Below are 23,759 nucleotides of genomic sequence, written 5' to 3' on the forward strand. Positions count from 1 at the left end.
CATTCTTTTTTAAAACATTTTGGAAGTTGTCTGTCTCCGAGAACTGCCACGTTCCTACCTGGCAGCCTGTGTCCTCTGTTTAAACCCCCTGCTTTTCTAATGTCTCCTCAGCCCTCTGCAATAAACAAACAGCCTTGGACGTCTGTGGCTAAAGACTATGCTGGGCACAGCATACCTCGGTCCTCCAGCACCTCTCGCTCAGGCCAAGGATCTGTGTCTGGCTGAGGTTTGCAGAGGTGGCTGCAACGTTTGTTTTTCTGTGAAGGTGCGTGTGGCTTCTCTGCCGTGTTGCAGTGCATCGTGACCTTGTTCCAGTACAGACGGGCAGCGAACCTGGCAGGCTGCCCAAGGTGATCAGTGGCAGTCAGCTGTCCTTCCAGCTCAGTCCCACTCCAGAGTTGAAATCTGAACTCACCTGACCCTGACATTCTGAAAGATGGAGAGTCTCATATCCTACCCCCAGCAGAATAGAGGCTCTGGACTCAGAGAAGTAATAATAATCATGAGAGCAGCAATAATAGCTAACATTTGAGCATCATGGGGGCTAGCTCCTTGTGGCCGCCCCTCCCTGCCATTCCTCACCTCATCCCTGGTACCAATGTCTGTACCAGCCAGGATTTTCCCAACGCTGGCAGCCCTGAATGACCGCGTACATTGCATTTGCGTTTATGACTCTCTCTTCCGCTGCCCTGCAGAGTGGGACTCGCCTTGTCCACCCAAAACCCAATCGAATCGCTGGCTATAATCAGTCATCATAAGGGGACACACACTTTGGTTCACCAAATGTTCTGCTCGTCTGCGATGTCCCGTGGCATCTGAAGACAACCAGATTTCAGAGCATTCAAATGTAATCGAATAGACGCTACACACACGGGCACAAGGCTGGATGGCAATTTCGTTCTTCATTGATGATTCAAGTGGTGTTCTAGGATGAGGCATGGCCTCTAGATGTGGATGCTTGTCAGTTACCTGTCCCTTACAGCATCTGGAGGAAAGGCTGACATGTGAAGGGTTGGCCGCTGATGGAATGCCAGATAGACCGCCTCTTAGAACGGCTTACATATGTTTAAAATGAAAAACCTCCGTCTCACGAATGTTCTGTGGGAGCGTTGAGACTTTGAGAAATGGTTCGCCGGTCCTTGCAAATGCGACGAGCATGTTTTAATTCGGCATCATTTCTGTTAGTCGCGAAAAAGATAAATCCAATTAAAAGCGCGTGGGTTTTATCATCTGGGTGGTTCTCCAGCCTGTGGAAAGGGAAGCGCTGTCTCCTGGCGTCTCCAGCGTGATTGTGCTTCAGTTCATCTGATGTTTACCCGCTTCGTCACAAGACTCTACCGATTTGTCTCCCTTCCCCCTCTGTCCCTTGAGGACAGGGACCACGAGCACCTGACCTGTCAAAGAAACAGGAGATCAGACAGACCTGCAAAGTCTTGGAGCTACGAAGAGCAGACCACATTTAGAAAACTTCCAGTGACTCCGAAAAGGGAGCGGGCAGGGCCAGCTCCCAAACCGCCTCGCATCATCGTCAAGAGTTAGGACTTTGTCCTGCAGGTGGTGGAGGGCTTGTGGGGAGAGCCAGCAGGAAAGCGGGCGGGGGGCGTGATCGGACTTATGTTTTAGAGAGATCCCATGACTTCTTCCCAGAGGCTGGTTTAGAGTGGATTCTGAAAGCTGGCATTTTGCCCAGTCACTTCCCCGGCGCCCCGCTGTGGCTGTCACCATGCCTGTGGGATCCTGGAAGAAGCAGCGTCTAGCTTTTTCCATACGTTGCCCCCTGTGTCTTGGCAAGTGTGGGTCTCGCCGTAAGCTCTGACGACATACGAATCGGAGGTCACCCTTCTCTCATCTCCAGGGCTTTTGCCCCGACCTTTCTTCTCGTTCTGGAATTCTGCCCTTCCTGAGACATTTCCTAGGAGACGAGAAGACTTCAGCGAGGCCCAAGCATAACCCATCCGAGGCCCGGATCTGCTCTCTACACAAGCGAGACGGGCGAAGCCGTGAAACCTCGCCGGGTCCTACGTTATTCACGTGTAAACTCGCGCAGGTTTGCAGGGTCATCGTAAGACGGAAGAGGGAAGGGCACATAGCACTTTGCAGGCACCAAAGGCAGATTTTTTTCTGCAGTCGCCATTCCCATGTGTTCTCATGCCCTGGGGTTCATCATTGCCACCTCCCCGCCGTTCACTGGGTGAAGACCCTGGGAAGAGCATTCCTGGTCCAGGGTATGGGACGGGCAAAGGCACAGATGGAGATGCGAGTGGCAGAGCTCTCTGCCCTCCCAGGCCAAGCCTCTGGCACGGGGTAGGCGCCATGCCGGGCACAGCGGCCGCACCCGTGAGCCCTGCACACCAGCGCTCCCCTGGGACACCTGTTAAGCATCTCAGTGAACATCTGTTGAGCACCTACGATGCGTCAGGTCTTGGGGGAACAGAATGGAGTTAGATCCAGTGCCTGATTATCTCATGACTGTAGCCAGGCTCCCGAAAACTGTTGTCCAAGGTGCCCGGATAGAAAATCCCAGTGCTATTAGCAGACAGATGGGCACCAGCTGCAGCAGCTGCCCCGGGCGCTGGAGAACCTGAGGATGGTTCTGCGTACCCCACACACACCTCTCGCCACTTGGCAGACAGTTCATTTGAGTCCCACAGGTTGTTGGTTGCATGGGGAAGCTGGGAGGCCCCTGCCCAGGCCGGGTCAGCCTGCCAGGGAAGCCCGCCAGCCTCTCCAGGACACTCTTCCGCTCTGTCACCTTGGCAATGTCCCCCTTCCTCCCCGCCCCTCTATCAGCCAGCTGGCTTGGTTCCGGTGCAGGGGGTGCGAGCCCCAGTCACGCCCGCAATGTGAGGCAGGCTCATTCCGTGGAGTGTGTCTTTCTGAAAGCAGAGAGAGGCTAAAACGTGCCCTCTGCACAAACGGTTCCACATCTGGAAATTGAATCCTGCAGCAACCTATCCTACGCCTAACATCTGGAAAGATAAATACGCAAGGATGCTCACGGGGGCAGTAGCTATAAGAGCGGGGAGCAAATCTTCTAAACGCCCATTCCTGGGACATTGCTATACCCGCTCCACAGGCTTCTCCACAGCCACGAAAAAGGGTGACGTCTACCGGGATGTGCCTGTTAGGCAGGACACGGGGTCTATCATGACATGAAAAAGCCAGGAACACACATGTTCCCACTCATGCAATAAAGAAGGGACATGAATATGACAGCATCCACTTCCTGGGTGGCCGTGAGGAACCACTGGGTTCATAAATGGCCCACGCGGCAGACCCTCAAGGGTTAAACGTTGCCGCCATTTAATTCTGCCACTTAATTCTCTAGCTTGCGATAATCCGTGTTGTCATAAGCATAATTTTGAAAGCACAGGAAAGGGGCACGGCTGGCCTTCCCGCCGTCATGGTTTTCTGTGCTCTTCGGCTCGTCACGGAAGGGCGAAGGGTGACATTTCTCCTGTGGTCACACATGTCTCGGCGGATCGATGTGCCCAGAGTCACCAACTCGTCTCGGTTTGCTCCTCCTGCACCCTCTTCGCCTTCTTCCCACGCCGGACTTAGAGCAGAGCCCCCTGGAGCTGGAAGGGGCACGTGCCTCGCCCAGGCACCTCGTTCAAACGCAGCTTCCACTCGGCAGGTCTTGGGTGGGGCCTGAGCTAGGTCACGTCCGAAGGTGGAGGGCTGGGCTTGGTGCAGAGTCTGAATGACTCTGAATGGGGAGGCACAGGCACGTTCTCCTGCACCTGGGATGGAGCTCATTCATTCATTCATTCACACGCTCGCTCATTCATTCATGCGCTCGCTCATTCATTCATGCGCTCGCTCATTCAGTCACGTGCTCATAGGTGGACTCGGTCTGGAATAAAGAGCATGAGCTTTGACACTCGGAATCAGGTTCCAGCCCCGATTTTTTCCCTTTACTAAATGGGCGACTTCTCTGAGTTGCCCTCCTAGCGGCTCACCTGTAAAAGGGGAATGAAACTCACATTTTATAGCATCTTTGCAAACACCAAGTGCAATAAATAGTAGCAAGTGTCAGCCCCAGGGCCCAGGGCCTGACCGACATTCTGTAAGCGGTCACGGAGCTTCTTTTAGTATTCATTTATTTATTCATTTCAATCGATATTCCCATATGGCTCCAACGCGTTTATTTTAATATCGACTTATTAAAAACAGACACGCTTATTAAAACAAAGATGTCCCAGCGGCTCCACAGGCTACAGTGTTGAGCCCCAGAGTCACCATCGTGAATCGGAGGAAGCAGCGTAGATGAAGAGACGCATCCTCTAATGATTTCCGGGAAAGGTCCAAGGATATTGAGAAAGAGACAGACACAAGTGATGAGCTGTGGGAGCCACTTGGCAAACGACTCCACCAGAAAGAGTGGGAAATGTGTGTGAGGGGAAGAGAGAGAGAGAGAGAGAGAGAGAGAGAGAGCCTGGAACGGGGTAGAATGTCGACAGATCGCAAGCTGTTAATTATCCGGGGAGAATTAAATATTGTGTAGGCAATTATCGACAGGCATCTGAGAGCAGCAATGGGAAAACTCGGTCCTCGGCCGAATTCTGTCTCCCCCTGGAGAGGGGCTGGGGAGACAGGCTTTAGCGTTCAGAGCAGGCTTTTTACACAGAGGGATAGCGAGGGGGCCCCCGGGCCTCAGGGAGAGGGGCAAGGTGGGGGGCGGGGGGTGGTCCATCCAACCAAACACACAGCTCTCTGCTTTGAGAATTGGCTCTACCCACAAGCCCTGGGCCTGGAATCCGAGGCCCCCTCCCCATCCGCCCTCCCTCCCCCAAGATGTCATCTTTTGAGAGGCTTTCATGTGGAAGCATCGCTAAGTAAATTCGCTAAATGCCTATTCACCCCGGTCAGATGGGGATTTGGTGAAGCGGTTAATGCGAAAATGGCCCCAGCTCGGGGCCTGAAAGGCACTTTCTGGGGGTCACCAAATGGAGCTGCAGCCTCTGACCCCGGGAGGCCTGAGGCTTCGAGAGAGCGGCCGCACCCGGCCCCTCCGAGCCTCCCGCCCGATGCCGCCCGCGGGCCCCTGCTTATTATTCCCGCTGCTGGGGACCCATTCAGAGGTTAACTTGTCCCCGCATTCATCAGGACGACAGTAATGAACCGATGCGGAGCGCGGCAATGGGGCTGGTAAATAGGGACCACTGAGACGGGGACGGAATGGGCCTCGTTACAGCTTGGAGGAGCTCGCTTTCATTTTTCATAGGCCGATTGAGTTAACACCTCTCCCAGCAGCGACAAGAGGCCCTCTCTGCTCACAGGCTGCCGTAACTTGGCGTGAGGCACGCACGGGCTCTCCGTCACGGCGGGCGGGTGGACATCGTCCACCCAGACACGCACCGTTGTGCAGACACGTGGGGCGAGCCTCTCCGTCCGCCTCCCTGGGGTTCACCTGTCTGCACACCGGCAGGGCTGAGCGGGGCTCGGCTTCCGTGCGCGTGCCAGATTTAGCTCACTGCGGACACACGAGGTGCGCCTGGAGTCTGCCGCGGCTAGGATGGCTGGCTCTGACTCGGTGTTTATTTCGGTAATAGGATGGGACGTCGGCAGGCCTCATTTTCACTGCAGCATCTCTTAACTGTTTTGTGCCCCCTCCGCTGGAATGATGAGTCGGTCATTGTGAGTCATCCAATTACAGAGCGGGGACTTGGCGTGACGAGTCTGCAGGGGGTTCCGGGGGAATGAAGGAGGGGTGAAGGGTGGGGGCGGCTCGGACCAGACGATTGTAGAGCAGCTTGTGTTTATTGTGCACCTACCGTAGGCCCTTTAAATCCACCTGGTTATCCATTCACAATACATATATGGAGAACCTACTATGCGCTGGCAGATGAGTTCAGAGGAGGCTAAATGACTTCCTCTTAGACACACACAGCTGGGTCAGGAGTGGATCTGGGATCTGTCTCCAGACCTTTCTGCTTCTTGAGCCCCAGCAGCACCTCCTAAGGCCCCCACCTGTCCCCCCCAAAGGTCTCACCTCCTTTCTAGTCCCAGGCCTGTCCTTCCTGTCTACTGCCTTGGCGTTCCTCCCGATTCGAAACAATGCTTAACCCTTTCCTTCTCAATGAAAATGCCTGAGCGGAGACGCCTGGTGACAAAGGAGCTGTCACTTCAGCACCGTTTACCTGTTTGGGTTTCTTCGGTGGAAGAGGCGACCGTGTCTCCGGCAGATGGAGGCCCGTGTGTGTGACTGCCTTTTAAAATGCTGTCACAGCTGTATGCACAAGCCGATTAGCTGTGACTGCGCTGTGAACACCGAGACCGAGGGCGATAAATTTGAGATAACAAAGCTGGGAACGGTGTCATCCGTTCATGTCGCACCTCGTAATTTTTAAAGCTCTCTCCGTCACGTGCCCAGTGGTTATCTAGGACTTGGTATTTGTTCCCACATGCATGCATTCATTCATTCATTCATTCATTCCTCAGAATGCGTGTGAAGGGTCCGTTCAAACCCATCTCGCCTTGAGTGATTTATCCATCTAACAAACATCAGTGTAGCATCTACTCTGTGTCGATGATTAGCGAGTTCGAGGAGGTTCTGTCCTCATGGAACTTACATCCTAACGTAAGCAATTTCGATGCTTTCAGATGATGGTAGGATAGCAAAATAAAACAGGGATGGGAGAAAGGCATAGAGGGGGACGCGGGTGACCATAAAAGGTAGTGTGACCATAAAAGGCCTCTCTGATGAAATGACACTGGAAAAGGGACCTGGATACAATGGCAAGCCAGCAATGGGAAGATGCAGGGCAGAATTTCCCAAGCACAGGACCTCAGTGCAAAAGCCCTGAGGTCGCTTTGTATCTGGTACTGAGCTACACGCCAATGATTTCCCGTTTGCCAAGTCCGGTGCTGGGCATTGCACGTTCCAAAACAAATAAGATACCATGCACGCCCTCACGGAGTTCACGGTCATTGAAGCAGATAGGAGGCAAATGCACAAACGGTCCATTTTAGGCAGAGCGGTAAGCCCAGGGAAGGTGACTCATGAAAGAATATGCCTTATCAGCCCGTGGGGCGTAAAAAGAGGGATCTTGTTTTCTGTGACAAATACGGGAGCCAAGACTCAACCCTCCACGGTCTCCGGAGGACCCTGACTTTCCTCTCGGCTTGTTTCCACAGGACAAATGACCAGCTGGTGGCATTTCTCTCCCGATACCGAGATATGAATTTCCTGAAGTCGCATGGCCGGGACAATGCAAGGTAAGTACATCTTTCTCCTATTTGTGTGCAAAATGGAAATGAAAATATGAGCGATCATTCTGGGGTTTCCTTCTAGGCTGGTTTGGTGCAGCCAGAAAGAAGTTGAGGCTGGGAGACGGGCAAGGACGGGTGTCCTCGTCCCTTCAAGGACGGGTGTCCTCGTCCCTTCCGTGCGGGATCTGAAGTGGTCCCTCTTGTCAGCTGAGGACAGAGATGATAGCAAATGTGCCTCATCACGTCAGAGCCTTATAAACCTTTGTCCGAGCAACTTTTGTGAGTTTCCCATCTCGTGATAGCCACCTTGGCAGTAAATGGGGCAGCTGTTGCGAATTGCCATTTTTATTGGTGGGAAGGCTGAGGCCCGGAGTGTAAGCGATGTCCCCAGATCAATCATTTGGTCAGCCAGTCATTCAACAAACATTCTCCGAGTGTCGAACCTTCACCGGGCATCCATCTAGCAGTGAACAAGACAAAATCCTCGCTCCCCTGAAGTTTACTTTCCAGTAGAAAAAGAGTCTCGTGCCAGCATGGAGTTGACTCAAGCATCCTGGCTCCGGCCCTGTGCCTTCACCACCGCCTCTCCCTTGCTGCCCAAGACGTTGGTGGGGATTCACAGAACCCCTATCTGGACCCATGACGCCACCCTCATTAAAATGAGCAAAGCCAAATGACGTCACGGTCCAGCTTCAAGCTGAGTCTGAATCTCCGTGGCCAGTCATCAGCTAAAATGGGACAGTCTCGAGTACCCCCTGTAGGGCAGATCACGTGACTGGCTCTGCCATCCAGCTGTAAAACACCGGTATAAACCCGCCCAGGATCGTCCTGGCATCTTAGAGCTCTTTTTCTAGCACTGACCTCAGAAAAGGCCCCGGCAGCCCACAGGATGACTTTAACTTGTTAGCATGTTACGTTTGGCCCTTGTGTTGGTTTGGTTTGGTTTCTGTTTAATTCGGATGTTTCACTTGAAAACGAACAGCCCCCTTTAAAAACAGCTATACTTCCCATGAGCATCCAGATTCTGGCTCATCTCAAAAGAAAAGGCGGTCCACGAACCCCTCGCCTGAATTTTCTGCCGTTATCAGCTGGATCTTAGACAATGCCCGTGGTTCCCAGGACTCCATGGTCCTCACTGGTCCCCCTTCCCTACCTGGTCCCGTCGGTGTTTCAATCTGCAATCTCCGCTTGACGTGTTCTCGGCCACTGCTGATGGAGGTGTGGTTCTGGCTGGCTCTGTGACTCCGTCTACCCACTTATCCACAGCAGCAGAGGGACAAAAAAAAAAAAAAGAAGCAGTGGTCTTCACTTCCTGAGCTTCGGAGCAGTGACCCCAGAGTCCTGGTGTTGTGTCACTTTCCTACGTTGTAACTTCGATTTCCTCCAGCTGTCTATTTATAGATGGTTCTCGTCTTACCGACGACCGACGTTCTGCCCATTCGAAAGGAGCCCGAGACTTGAAAACGCTCTGTAAATTAGCACAGGCTAGTAGAGCATCTCCTGGCCACCACGGGCGGAGAGGCCTGAGTGGGGGAGGAAGAGTTAGGGCCACGGCATGTTGCATCCCTACTAAGTGCCCGTCCTTCTGCTTGGCCCCGTTCACACAGAATCCAGTTCCATTCTAACGGCCACTCAGTATGAAAATAAGAATTATTATCCCCCTTTGTCAGGAAAAGACAAGGGGTCTTTGGGAACCTAAATGGTTTTCCCAAGGTCACGTGGCTAGAAAGTGCTAGGATTTGAACCCAGGTGTCTGGCCCCAAAGCCCATGGGAGTGAAGCGGAGCTGCCAAGAATCCGCGGAGGTGGCCGGTTACCAAAACCGGCCCGCGTATTCCTGTCCCCACACTTAGGCAGAGGAGGCAGGCCCTTCTTCCCCTCTAGGTCACCTTGTCACACGTGTTTCGTGCAATGTTGCATCACACGAAAGGAGTCCCCTGTCAGTCGAAAGATGCGTCCGAATTCCATCCACCCAGCGATTCTGATTTCCACTTAGTATTTATTCTCTGTCCACTCTTTTCCGGCACTGTGCTAGGAACTGGGTACAGCACAGAGGTTAAAATAACGGGCTTAGAGGTGACCCCTCCTGAGCTGAAGTTCTTCTCTACTATGTCTTCGCTGTGTTGCACTGGACAGGTGACTTAACCTCTCTGAGCCTTTTCCTTTACCTGTGCCATGGACATAATCTTCCCGACAGCCCCAATACACTCATGGGGTTGTTAGGAAGATTAAGGGAGACGCTGCCTAAAAACCATTTGACGTATAGTGAATACTCTATGACGACGGCGGTGGCGATGACGATGACGGCATTGCCATGATAAGCACGGGACGAAAATATCGCTGATGGGAGAAATAGACAGATGGCATACGGGCCAGAGCCATGCCTCTGGGTGCGTGAGCACTTCCTGTCGCGTTGATGTGTATCGGTAGTTGACAGGTGGTACCCAGATTGTACGGGACAGAGTAAAAGCTCAGGCTAAGAGTGTTGCTTAGCTTCCGAGGTCCTCTGAACAGAACAGCTCACGGGTTCCGACGCCTCACGCGCGAGTCCTCAGCTGGGATGCGCTCCCTGGGATGATAAGGGCGGTCGTTTAGGATTAATTTACTAGTAAAGCGAGCCGGCGTGCCATCATCCGCACTGTCCCCTCTGCGGGCTGAGATCTCGCACCTGCTGCATGCACACGCCTCACCAATGCTCGATTTGTTTTCTGGCCCATGCGTGCAGAGCTGGGCATGGCTGGGCTCCAGTGGCGGTGCTGGTGGTGTATTCGAAAGGACACTTTGGGTGAGAGATGACAGAAACCCAGCTCAAACTAGCCGAAGAGGTAAAGGAAGTTATCGGATAACGCAACTCAAATATCAGTAGCTGATTTCAGATACGGCTGAATCGAGCAATTCAAAGGACATCATTAAGCTTCGACTCTGTTAGTGTTTTTTAATTTTTTTTTTTTGGTAGTTTAATTATTTCCTATTATTCCTGGAGAAGGTTTAAGTAAAATAAACACGTCACATCAAAGAGCCAAGAAGTTTACTGGCTCTTTATATCTCTTTTTTTAAAAACATTGAGATATGATTGACATATGACATCACACTTGTTTCAGGCGCACAGCAGAATGATTCGATGTACGGAGAGACCACAGAGCGATACCGGACAATAAGTCCAGTTAGCGTTCATCACTACGCAGAGTTATAATTTTGTGTGTGTGAGGAGAACTTCTATGATCTGCTCTCTTGGCAATGTTCAAATATACGACACAGTATTATCAACTAGAGCCTCCGTGCTGTGTAGAACACCTCAGGACCTATTTATCCCATAACCGGACGTCTGTACCTTCCGACTCCCTTCATCCATTAACCCCACTTCCGTTACTTCTATTTTCCTTGGTGTTGGTTTAATTTTCTGGCTGCAGATGGTGACCCGTCTCAACTTACTAGCCTCATTTGACCAATAAGGGAGCCGAGACTCAGAGAGGCGAAGGAACTTGTTTAAGCTCACGCAGTGGGGGCAGGGCCAGGACTCAGACCCCGGTGAGTGTCCCCAGAGCCCAGGCTCAGAATCCCTGCGGGGCGACACCTCTCTGTGCTCTGGACCCGCTTTCCTCCAGCGTGCTGGGCAGCTTTGAGGCGGCCACGCCGCTTCTCTGGGCTTTATTTTCTCCCTTTGACAAAACAATGGGGAGGAACGAAATGGTCTCCAAAGTCCCTTCTCGTTCTGATGCTCCATGCTTCTGTACCGGCCCTTGTAAAAGACGATGCGACAGAGGCAGAGAGCTTAAAGGGCATCAAAGACGGGGAGGGACCGAAGCAAGAAACGAGACACAAAATAGGCCACGAGGTGCCTTCGTTTTTAATTTCACGTGGTTCTAAATAGCAGTGTTGACCTTCTGTCCCCATGCCCAGCCTTTAGAGCCAATTTGGACTTCCAGCTCCCCCTGCGAAGAGATGGCATAAAGGCAAACCGACGTTTTAAATAGCTGCCAAATTGGTCCTGTAATTAAATGAAGGGGAGCCTAGTGTTCACTGTTTCCCCTTGCTTTCTACCAAAAATAAAGTAACTAGATATATTGAAAGACATGCAGCCCAATTATCATTTTCCCAGCCAGCCTCTGCAGGGCTGGCAGAAGCAGGCGCCCTCAAGTCTGCTCACAGCCTGAGTGAGCGGGTCCCCCAGGCGCTCCTGGCTGATGCTTGGGGAACATCGAAGAAGTTCCCCAAATCTTGGCAGCCCAGTCACCACTGAGTGGGCACAGGCAGTGAGATGGAAGGGAAAGATTATTCCTCTCAGCCAGAATAGGGTTTTCTCTGGGACTTTTCTCGCCTCGGCTGATCCAAGTTCTCTACCGAATTCAAGGTCACCAGGGCCCCAGAGCTTAGCCCGGGATTCCATGTGGTATAGGGAATGGTGAGAGCAAAAATCGGAATCACTTTTTAAACAAATGGGGGAAGCTAGTCCGGCCCTTCCCTTTCTTCCTGGAGTCAGCCTTTCCTAGAGCTCACTCACGATCCAGCAGTGACATGTGAGGTCGATTATTCCAGGTAGGTCACAAACGGGCACCCTGGGAAAGGTGGGTATAGCAACAAAAACGTATATCATTAGCCCATCTAGCCCATGACTTCCTGCATATTAGGCTTAGAATGAGAATAAGTTTTTTAAAAAAAAAATAATAGTCAAAGCTATTTAAAATCGGTTTTGAGAAAAATATTAAGACAATTCTCATATGGGTACCACATAAAGCACATAGCACGGCAGTTAAGAATCCAGGTTCTGGGATCAGATCGTAGGGCTCACGGGCTAAGCCCTCCCTAGGTGTGTGACCTTGGGTAAGTTACGTAAACCACCTGCGTGTCCGTTTTCTCATCTGTAAAATGAAGATGATAATAAGACCAACTTCATAGAGTCGCAGGAATAAAGTGAGTGAATATATGGATGAGTCTTGGAACAGTTCATTGTGCATATTAAATTGATGATGGCGAGGATGATGATGATGGTGAGGATGATGATGATGATGATGGTGAGGATGATGATGATGATGATGGTGAGGATGATGGAGAAAAATCTTGACGATGACATACAAATGATTAATATTTTAGAAACATTTTCTACTACTCATAGGAAAACAACTAGCATTTCAAGTGGAAGAAGCCTAGACCAGAAGGAAGCTAAGACAGGTGCCAGCCGCCAGGCCGGGAGTGACATAGCCAGTTCCTTCCTGTCCCCAGGTCTAGACCCCCTGGTAGAGGCAGCCCTCCCTCCCTGGGCACCAGAAAGGCCCAGCTGCTTCGGCAGCTTCCTGTCTCTGACACTGAACTAATCTCCAGACCCAAACCTCCCTTGATGTCTAAACAGGCAGCTATTCAGCCAAAAGTTGGCGCATCCATCGAGAACCTGGCCAGGAACCTCCTCCAAACAAATCTGCTTTCAGGAAGCCCTTCGGTGCCAACGTACTTATCAAGAGATGGGCTCTCTCCCCAGCTGACTTGTAGCACCGTGATTGATGTGAGGAGATAATTAATATCTCATCTCCAACAGGGAAAGCATATTGCTGTTCCCTTTAGCTTTCCTTAAACTTAAGCAGGGAGTTTATCACTGTTTGCATGTTCACTTTATTTAATTCAATCGTGTGAAAGGAACAGTCAGCATCGCACAAGCGCCCACACCGGGCTGTGCACACGTACCCTTTCTTGGCCTCAGCATGGGTTTTGAGGTCAAAACTTTTTTTTAAAACGATACACATTGAAGTTAGACAAAAGACCAGAAGGAAAATATGCTCACGGCATCATCTCTGAGAAGGAGAGTAGGGTTTTTAATTTCTTCTTCGGTTTCTTTTTATGTTCCAAGCCTTCTATGAAGCACGTGCATTCCTTTCGTAATCGGAAGAAAAGGCAATAAAGATTGTCTTTAAAAATACGTGAAAGGTGGAAAATCGATTAGCCCTCAACAGACCTTGGGACGCTTGGAGGTACAAGCCTCTTCGGACCCCGAGGGCTGCGAAGAACACGGGCCGCCACGCTGGAGCTCTCCGCATCCCGGGATTCGGGGCCCAGACCCTGCATTTCCTCCTAGACTTGTTTTTCTCCCGTCCCTGAATGTCAAGCCCAAGTCAGCTTTCTCCACACAGGGCGTGTGACGATAGTGACACGTGGAGGGTCCACTGCGTGCCGGGGACTGTGTCCTCGATGCCTCGCAGATATTGATTCTTTCACTTCTTACGACAGTGCCATGACGTGCGTCGTTATCACGCCCGTTTTCCAGATGGGGACACCTACACTAGAGAGATTGAACAACACACGCTCTGGTCGAGGCAGAGAGTAGCGGGGCACAGACGGGGTCCGGGGGTCTGGTTCCAGCGTCTACGCTCCTCACCGCTTTGCTGTTCTGTTCCTTGTGGCGTTTCCTGCCTCGTCCAGGCCACATGTGCGTGTGGATGACACGTGCCTCCCTCCGTCCCGTCCCAGTCTGCCTGCCCTGAGGCTGGCCTGCTTCCGAGTGAGGGTGTCAAGCTGAGCGTTTTCCTGAGGTCTTTTTGTGCATCTGGGCTCTTGCACACCCTGTGTCTTATAAAGCTGATAAAGCTCTTCTCCGCGACTCTTCGGAGGATTGATTCTTTCTCATCCTTCTCTCGCGCTTAAACGCCACCACCTCCTCCCTCAGCAAAGCCTTCCCCAGCGCTCTTCACCGACGAAGCCCCTGTCTCTTTATTTTCTCTCATCGCACTCTGAGTTTCTCTGGATAGCACTTATCACAAACGACTAATTGCATATCAATGTGTTTGGTAGCTCTTTATGCCTCCTTATTTATTTATTAGAGCATATTATAACCGTTGTGGCTAAAAGGATGGGATTCAGAGCCTGACAATTAAGATTCGAATGCCACCCTTGCCACGAACCAGCCACGTGACCTTGGGAAATTTCCTCAACCTCCCCGGATCTCTCACACTACATTTGGATGGAAAATGGATCCTCATAGGGTTGTGGCGAAGGCTAACTGAGAGCGTATGTGTTAAGAGCGAGGAACAGGGCCTAGAAGGTAGCAAGTGATCGGTAACTGGTATATGTTATTATTTTGTTGTTGTTGTTGTTTCTGCTACTGTTTTGTCTCTCCCTAGAAGGCAAACCATGATTCCCAACCATAATCTCAGCACACAGACCTGGAGTATTCCAGGTGCTCCCTAGAGCTGCTTAATAAGGAAGCGTCCCCAAGCCCCGCTTGCTCTTCCAGCTACTACAGTGTAGACATGACAGCTGAGTCCAGCCCAGGTCAGGAAGGGGCACATCCCGCCCTGGGCCTGAGACAAATGGCCAGCAGCGATGCCGCGGAACTGCCAAACTCAGGACATGGCGAACTGAATCCTCGCTGAGTCACGGCACGGAAAGACGGGCGGGTTTTGTATTCGCGCTGCTCGGACAGAATTAGAAGGACGCCCGTGACACGTGTCACCTGTACCACCATGACCATGGGTATCGCTCCACTAAAATAATAGCAGGCCATGGGGTTTGCCGTGGGCGCTCTGGGCTTCTGTCCTTGGTACTGAAATAGTGTTGCTTCTCAGGGCACGGAGGCTTTCTCCTTCGCCCCGGAGGTGTCCTGCACACAGATACCTGTCCACCCAGTCACAGGGGAGAGGAGAGGACAGAGAGACGTTTCCGTTTTCTAGCTTGATAAAGGAAAACGTCGAGCATCCTGGCGAACAGGGAGCACTTACCAGGCGCCAAGCACTTCACCAAGCCCTCTTCACACATCATCGCATGTCGACCTTCACTCCAACTCCGTGAGGCAGCTGTTTTTAGGGTCGCCGTTTTTCACATTAGGAACCGAGCCATCATCACACATTCAGGTGGCCCAAGGTTAATGCAGACCCAAGACTTGAGTCAGGATGTCTGGCTCCAGAGCCCAGAGCCCACGGCTGTCACGTGTGGTGAGCCCGTTCACATAGCTGGCTGACTTCCTACACTGTGGTTATCACGCTCTGTTCCGTGACTTTAGTTTTTAACTAAAATGCTGAGGTTGGACTTATGCCGAAGGAGTCATCTGGGTTCAGTGACAGGTCACTGGACAGGAGAAGAGAAGACAGGGACTTTTTTTTTTTTTTAGGCTACGTGACTTTGGATGGCTTTGGATCATCAGACGTCCCTCTGGGCCTCAGTATGAGTGTGTGTGTGTGTTAATCCGTAGAATTAGTTATATTAGCTGATTGCTAACGTTCCTTCTTGCTCAAATACGCTGTGAAATCTGAGAGGCACAGCTCTTCCTTATAGAACTCATTACAGGACAAGACGGTTCTGGAATAATTTCACACTCGATGACTGTGCCGAGATCGTAGACACGAAATTAACTGAATCAAGAGACTTCTTCCCTGCCGGCCTTCTCTGAGATGGTTTCCGGAGGCTGCGGATGCTGAGTGGACTTGGTCCCTGTGACATCCCCGTGGAGTCCCGTTTAGCTATGACTTTGTTCCATATTGTGCCAGCAGAGAAGTTTCAGGAAGGCAAACTGCCCATCCCTGAAAGGTACATACCAGGAGGCAAAGCCGCATGCAGGTGACTCCACGTTTGCCCTTGGCTGACGACAGGAGTCCTCGCGAGATCTCGTAAGACCAGCAGTGAGGCTTTGTGCCCCTGTCTTTTCTGCACAGTGCCTTCCCGAGGCAGCAGACGTCCTCAGATCCTTCATTTGGGTCCTTTGAGAGGGACCTGGCAAATTGGAACAGATGAACAATGGCAGAGTAGGTGAGCGCTTGCACTGGATTCATCCAGACCTGGTTTCAAGTTCAGGACTGCTAGCTGTGTGACTTTGGGAAATTCACTCAAACTTCCTGTGACTCATGTCCTTCACCTGTCAAATATGTGGTAGAAGAATTGGCTACCTGGTTTAACTAACAGCTGCTACTTCCTGATTGCCTGACGGGCATAGCCGTTACCCTTCCCTTAATTTATTCACTCGGTAAATATTCACTGAGCACCAGCTGTACGCTAGGCACTGTTGTAGACATCGAGGTTGCAGCGGGGGACAAAAATAGACAAAAATCTCAGACCCCCTGGGCCTTATACCTAGTAAGGAGAAACAAGTAACTTGTAAATAAGTAACTTGTGTACGTTATCAACATTTTTTAATTTCTTGGAAAAAATAAAGGGTGAAAGCATGATCAGGGATGTGAGGGTTTGGGGACAGACATTGTCACTCCGTAAGGAGGAGCTGATGGTCGCGTCCGTCCATTGCTGGAGGGAACTGTGCTTACCAAACCCTATGCGAGGACCTCCAGCACATTTTCAAAGCCGACGCGGGAGGTGTCAGGACAGGTGTCATGGGGCTCGCCCGACGGACGAGCGAGCCATGCACCCTTTACTGGCACGCCAGCATTTGGGAAAATATACACCCAGGTGTGTACCGACTTACCTTGATTTCCAGCCTTTACCTTTTCAAGTCATAGCAAATGCACAGGGCAGGACAAAGAGCAAATCGCTCCCCAAGTGGCTCATTTCTTTCACCCACTAGATGCTCAGACTCGGGGCCTCTGCCAGCTTCTCCCAATCCAGACCCATTTCCCGGTAGCCCCTCTCCACCCAGGAATTTTCCTGAGACCTTGGGAATCAGTCATCTCTATTTTTATTCATAATTAACCAAAGCATGTATTAGCAGCTTATCAGTTTTGGAATGCAGTAAATACAGCAACCAATCTCCCAACCCCATGAATATTTCATTTTAGAGATTACTGCATAAATATTGTATTTGAGTATTATGGTCTGGGACAGCACATTAAAATTGCAAGACAGTGCTGTTATCCCATATAATGGAACATGAAATTAAAACACCGAACCACGGAAAGAAAAATCTTGCAGGTCCTCACACCTGTATTTCTTTTCTTTCTATCTCTTGGTTAGTCTTGGTTGCCATGTAAGTTTTGGTATAAATTATCTAAAGCTTAGAGCGTTAAGCATGGTTAAATGCGCTGACTAGACATTTCTGTGTAATTAGCACCAGCCAGAGTCGAGGTAGGATTTTATTTCCCTAAACTCAGGGCTTCATTCAGTGAGCCAGTTAGAGCTGAGTTTTGTGTCTTTGGGGTCATCCGGTGAGGATCATGAAAAACCTTCACCGCATTCCTCCCCACAAAGAAATCCCTAACCCCTTCGGCCACGCGAGGCCAAGCTTGGGTTTCGCATGTGGAAAAAAAATGTATTCGAGAAAGAACGAGACCAGGGACGTCAGACACCTGGATTTCCCGGTTGGCTTCTGTCCTCGCGCGTGTCCTCTGTGTGTCCTCGGGAAAGCCGTCCGCCTTCCGCAGGCTCCCGCATAACGCCCACACCCATGCTCCTGTGCGGCCACCCCTGTCACACAACGATGTGGACCGAGAGTTGAAGTTTAGCGGCCAGCAAAGTAAAACCGAGATGTGGCTCCCAGAAAAACGAGGGCTGGATGCTGGGTGGACGGGAAGAAGGGATGAAGCACCGATATTTGCTACAAAGCGGATGAACCTTGGACACACGCTAGGTGGGAAACGCCAGGCGTCTGCAAAAGAGAAAGTGTGGCTCTGCCCGGCCTGCCTTGCAAAATCCCCAGTATATGTACTGTAGAGCAGGAGTTTTCCATCTGGGGTTCGTGGACGGAATCCAGGGAGCCCGTGACTTCGAAGGGAAAGAAAACGATCTTTATTTCTCATGAACTCTAACTGAAATCTAGCTAAATGTCGGGAACAAACCACAGTAGAATAAGCAGTAACTGCTAGGAATCAACAGATTTTCCGTCTTGTTGTAGTCAATGCCCATACCTCTAAATACCATTTCTGTTCACCGCTCCTTCCCAATTACAGTGGTTTTAGACTGGCCATTTCGTAATCCTGTTTTTAATGTGTGAATCGAAAGCACGTGAATGACCATTTGATAATTTGGGATTTTAAAAAATATTTTCTAACCCTATATATTTTGATTTAAGAGCATTATTCTGAGATGAAGTTCCGCAGGCTATGTTCCCCAAGCAGCCACAATGTCCACGGCATGACAGGTGATTTTGAAGTCCCCTAAACAGGAAGGAGAGGCAGCAGATGGCCACTGCCACCTAATTGTGCAGTGGGAAGCACTCCAAGGTTCAGTGTCCTCATCTGTAAAATGGGTGTAATAATAGTACCTTCCCCTGAGGGATAGAAGGACCTGCCTCATTTGTGAAGACAAAGTGACCAACTGTACACAGAGCCCCTGGCTCAGTGCCTGTCGTACAGTAAGTGCTCAACAGATGCGTTTATTGCCATGATTGGGCCATCTCACTGGGCTCCGGGTGGAGCACCCTCTCTCTGGTCGCCTTTAGGCTGAGGGCTTCTCTGTCTCTTTCAGGTTCATCCGGAAACAGGGCCTGGACCGGCTCTTCCTGGAGTGTGACGCCCACATGTGGCGCCTGGGGGACAGGCAGATCCCAGAGGGCATCGCCGTGGATGGTGGCTCGGATTGGTTCCTGCTGAACAGGAAGTTTGTGGAGTATGTGACATTCTCCACGGACGACCTGGTGACCAAAATGAAGCAATTCTATTCCTATACCCTGCTTCCTGCCGAGGTGAGTGTCCAGGACAAAAAATCCTGAGAGGTCGGATGGGGGGCTGGCTCTAGCCTTTGGAGCAAAGCGGATGTTGACTTTTTACTGAATTTTTGGCAAAGGGATGCTGAGTTCAGTACATAGCCTTCCAAACACCTAGATGAAGATGGAGGACTACATCCAGTACAAGGGACCTTGCTGTCATAGTAGGACCCATGGTCTCCTCCAGTCTCTGGAGGCATATGGAGTAGATGCCACCAGCAGTCCACAGTGTCTCTGTGCAAAGTAGAAGAGGCAGCTCTTCCCCAAGACACTTGGCTCCTGTTGGTCACAAAATCATCACGATACATTGATTTTGTTAGAATAAGACATTTACTGTCATTTCCTAGAAAACCGCTGTAAAAAAAAAATGCAAACCTCTGATATCTACAATGTCGGCGGCACAGTTGTGCGGTGCGAAACCCACTCAGCTGTATATCCTGGCCCTTTGAAGATGCAGCTGCATCAACTTTTGACAGATCCTCTGCGGTCATCGATCCTAAAATAACGACTTTCTCGACACCAAGAATCCCTTTTCTAACTTCGAATATCGTTCCGTCATTTCCTGACAGACGGACAATAGCGTTGGCCTCATCGGTCACATCAGAAATTGCAGTGATCCCAAAGACAGCCAGCCAGGGCTTCTGCTGGACCTGCACTAGTCCCCTGCTCCGACAGCCATCGTGGCTAGATGCTTGGGACTCAGCCTTTCCTTTCAGCTTTGAAAAGTATTTGAAAAGCTCTAGGGAGGCTGTCACCACATTTCAGGCCTCAGGGTAGGAAGCTAGCTTAGTTTAGGCTGCAAAGTACATTAGGCAAGGTGGCTTATAAACAACAGAAATTTACTTCTCACAGTTCTGAGGCTGGATGTTCAATATCGGGGTGGCCGCATGGTCAAGCGAGGGCCCTCTTTCAGGTTGCCGACTGTCTACTGAAAGTTCTCACTCTGTCCTCACATAGCCCAAGGGGTTAGGGATCTTTCTGAGGTCTCTTTTCAAAGGGCACTAATCCCCACATATGAGGGCCCTACCTTCAACTCCTAATGACCTCCCAAAGCCCTCGCCTCCTAGCACCGTGACATTGGGGTTGGGATTTCAACCTGAGAAGCTTGGGGAGACACAAACACTCCATTTCAGAAGCCCCGCTGCATAGACGGAGATGGGCGAGGACCCAGGGCTGAAGTGTGGCCTCTGACATGCCAGCAGCCTCCTTATCAGACCTGAGAGATTGTAGGTGCAGCTCCCAGTTCACTTGCATCCTAATTTCTGACTTCAGAAAACTCCAGAGCTGCTTCTGTTTCTGTTGGGCCCGTGACACCTCCCGTGAACGGTCCATCATTTCTTCCTGGCTGTGCCCTCCAGACCACTCAGGTGCTGTGCTTCCAGACCAGACAAGACAGTGCATCTCATTTGATGGTTTCCAAGTCCCCCACCAGCATCTGGGGCAGTGCCAAGATCTGGGAGGGGTGACGGGCTTGTCATCACTGGGCCAGGTTTTGCTATTCTGCACACATGTTAAGTAATCAGCTTTTAATCCTATTTCAGCGAAAATCACCTTTTCTCTCAATTCTGATAACCTCCTCATCCATTATCTTGAAGGAAATTTCTGTATCATTATGAAAGGACACAGTTCAATCGGTAATTGGGTACTTTTCCCCACCACTTGATGGAGAATATGCTTCTCTGTGGGCTTGTAGGCAATTCATGCTTAAAGTCCAGGTTCGTAGACATGTCATTTAGCATCACAGGAAGGTCTGCTGTGGGTGGTGGGCGGAGCCTCATTTTGCCCACCCGCCCATTGAGAAGAGGCTATTTGGGGCTTTGGTTGTTTCCATCCAGATGCCCATCCTGACGCTGGCCCTCTCTGTCTCACCCCTCCCCTGGCACACACAGGCACACTGCACTGCAGGACCCTGACAGATGTGCCTCCCCCACACCAGCATCTCTGCCTTGTCCTCCCTTCTCCCAGACTCCCTCCAGGGGACCAATTCAGAAGAAGTCTGAAGGCTGTGCCATAAATTTATAGCAGGCACACACGTATTCCCCAGCAGTTTCTCACAGAGAGCAGAGAGCAGCGGGGGAAATGTACCTTCCTGGATCTGGAGTGGTTACACAACAGAGTCCAAAAAGAAGTCGGTCTCAGTCCATGTGTGTGTGTGTGTGTCTGTCTGTCTGTCTGTCTGTCTGTCTTTCAGCAACTCCAGCCATATCTCTTCTTTCCAGTCTCTTTTTTCACTTTTAACATTGCCTCTTTCTCAGATACTTGGGAGAGGCTGGCCAGGAGTCTTAGGATTAGAGAAAGATGATAGTGCTCCGTTCAGCACCATGGACAGCAAGCAGCAGTGCCTTACGCCTCCCTGTGCTATAAGGATGCTACTCCAGTGGCTAAGGCAGGAGGGCAACTGGGATGCCTTCCAGCCCCGGAGCCCGATGCATCCCTAAATCTGGCCCTGCTTACCCAGGGGTGAAATTCCAGAGCATCAGTCTTTGTTCTCGAGACACGTCAGAGCAAAATCCCTTTGGTTTCTGACCTGGCTATTTGCAAAGCAAGAGCCTTTTAACCCAAGGTTTTCTGGAAAATTGTCCCCACTTATTTTTGTCTATTTCCTCCTCTGGTCCCCATGTGTTGGCATACTTTGAGGGACTTTTCCTCTCCGGTGAGCAGACAGAAGATGTCCTGGGTGATAAAGGATGTCTTGAAATCGGATTCTAGACTACTGGAGGAAGACAATTAGATAAACACTCAGAACATTAGACTTCTGAGCAGGATTAAGCTGCTCTGGACAAAACATCCAGTGTTCCCTGATGAGACCGGACTGGCACTGACCCCGTCTGCAGAGAGAACAGATGCACCTCCAAGAGAGCCTCTCCACAGTCGGGTGGTCTAGGGCAGGACCTCACCGCGGTCCGTTCAAGCGAGGCTGGCACAGGTCTCAGGTCGGCCCCTCTCTTTCTTACAGTCCTTCTTCCACACGGTGCTGGAGAACAGCCCCCACTGTGACACCATGGTGGACAACAACCTGCGCATCACCAACTGGAACCGCAAGCTGGGCTGCAAGTGCCAGTACAAGCACATCGTGGACTGGTGCGGCTGCTCCCCCAACGACTTCAAGCCACAGGACTTCCATCGCTTCCAGGTGAGCCCACCGTGCCCCGCCCACCCCACCCCCCACCCCCAAAACCGCACCTTCCCTGCCGGCCTCTGCTGGCATCCAAGGCCAGGCCTGTTGGTCATCTCATCCCACAGTGTTCAGCCCTGGCTGTTGATAATGGTAATGACAATGCCAACCGTAGCCAGACGGATGTTTAGCAGCATCCCCAGCCTCTGCCTACCGGGTCTAGGAGCACACTGCAGCCCTGACAACAGAAATGTCTTCACACGTCGCCGAATGTCCACGGGGGCAAACTCACTCCCGATGGAGAGCCACTGGCCTCCAGTGAGGTCCAGGAATTTTTCTTTTGAATATTACACTTGGGGAAATTCTGACAAGCAGCCAGATTTAAAAAACCAACTCATTTGTGAACTTTAAGGAGTAACAAGAGGCAGAAATGCCGTCACCTTCACAGGGATCTCTGCGCCGCCTGGTAATTTACGGTTCTAGGGAAAGCAGAGGCAGGAGGGTGATAGATACTCCATCTGCTTCCCACGAGCCCCGAGAGGGCCTTGGCGCCCAGACCTTTCCAGGGTGGCAACCTCTTTCCATCCCATGTGGGCACTCCTCCTACTGCCTTCATACCAGCACCCTGAGCACCTTCCTCCTCCCCCCTGCCCCTCACCATGCCCCCACCCAGCTGCAAAATAGTTAAACATATCACTCTAGGTCACTAGAGCCATCACATGGAGGCAGTATGCTGCTTTCAAACTGCTAGTTCAGACGGAGGGCAGAGACAACAGTGCCTGGCCAATAACCCAGTGTGAGGTGACCCTGCTGACTCACTCTGGCCTGTAATCGAGCCACCTACAGGTGGACACTGGCTGCCGCATGGAGCTTGGTCTCTTAGCCTGGCTCCTCGGTGTGGCCCACAGGCCAGCAGCGTCAGCATCACCAGGGAGGGCATTAGAAGTGTAGAATCTGACCTGGACCTGCCGAGTCAGAATCGGCATGTGAGCACCATCCCTAGGTGACTGGGAGCCCGTCTGAGAAGGACAAGGGTAGGACTCTGCTTTGTCCCAGGCTGCACCAGCCCCGCTATGGGCACTGGCTTCACCGGGGTAGACGTCATCTCCATGGTGCAGGTGGGGAGACTGAGGCACAGGCAGGGTTTACTCATCCATGGTCACACAGTTAGTAGAGTGGGAGGACTGGAGGTCCCGCGCAGGTGTTTCCAGTTCCAGCCCTGGGCTTTCTGCATCAGATCCCACCAGCATCCTGGTTTCATGTCTACACAGATGCAGAATCCACAGCCAGTTTCATCCTGTCTCTTATAATCCCTCGAGGTTCCCACGACATCTTTCGCCTCCAAAGCAGTTGCTGCAATGAGTAATTTTTTTTTCCAGACCCGTTTTTGGTGGCAGATTGAGAGCCACTCAGGGACCTCCTCAAGCCCATGTTAATTTAGGCATAAACGTGGGTGATATTTTCGCTCCATTGTCCATGCAGAAAAGATCTGCTGAGCAGAAAGAGGGTTGCAGGGGGAATATACGACCTATTCCAAGGAACCAAAAAAAAAAGAAAGAATTCCCACTTTTGTAGAGGACCCGTCGTGGCCTTTGTTGCAAAGGACCTCATCATTTAGAGCATGTAGCCATGGTGGTTGCTGGGGACTCTGCCCTCTCAGGCTGCTTGTGCTGGGAGATTTCTATGCCAGCCCCAGCATCCTGGGGACAGCGTGGTCTCGGATAAAGACTGGCGAACACAGAGACGGCGTCATGTGCTCACAGCTCTTTCTTTCACAGTAAGCAAAGATCAAGAATATCCCCCAACATCTAGAATCAAGAAACTGCTGCCTGTAAGAAACGCGGGGTTCTCATTCAAAGAGCTC

General features: G+C 51.2%; 1 protein-coding gene across 1 annotated transcript in view; it reads left to right on the forward strand.

The window, feature by feature from the left end:
- The window catches only part of XYLT1 (xylosyltransferase 1), a 188,907-nt gene that overhangs the window by 141,610 nt on the left and 23,538 nt on the right, over positions 1-23,759 (forward strand). The window contains exons 6-8 of the mRNA XM_039885582.1: positions 7,141-7,221; positions 18,543-18,759; positions 21,737-21,913. Of these exons, the coding sequence (XP_039741516.1) occupies positions 7,141-7,221; positions 18,543-18,759; positions 21,737-21,913 (475 nt within the window). The remainder of the gene's footprint in view (positions 1-7,140; positions 7,222-18,542; positions 18,760-21,736; positions 21,914-23,759) is intronic.

The sequence above is a fragment of the Pteropus medius genome, unplaced genomic scaffold, assembly GCF_902729225.1.
Source record: "Pteropus medius unplaced genomic scaffold, Ma_sr-lr_union100, whole genome shotgun sequence".
Taxonomy (NCBI): domain Eukaryota; kingdom Metazoa; phylum Chordata; class Mammalia; order Chiroptera; family Pteropodidae; genus Pteropus; species Pteropus medius.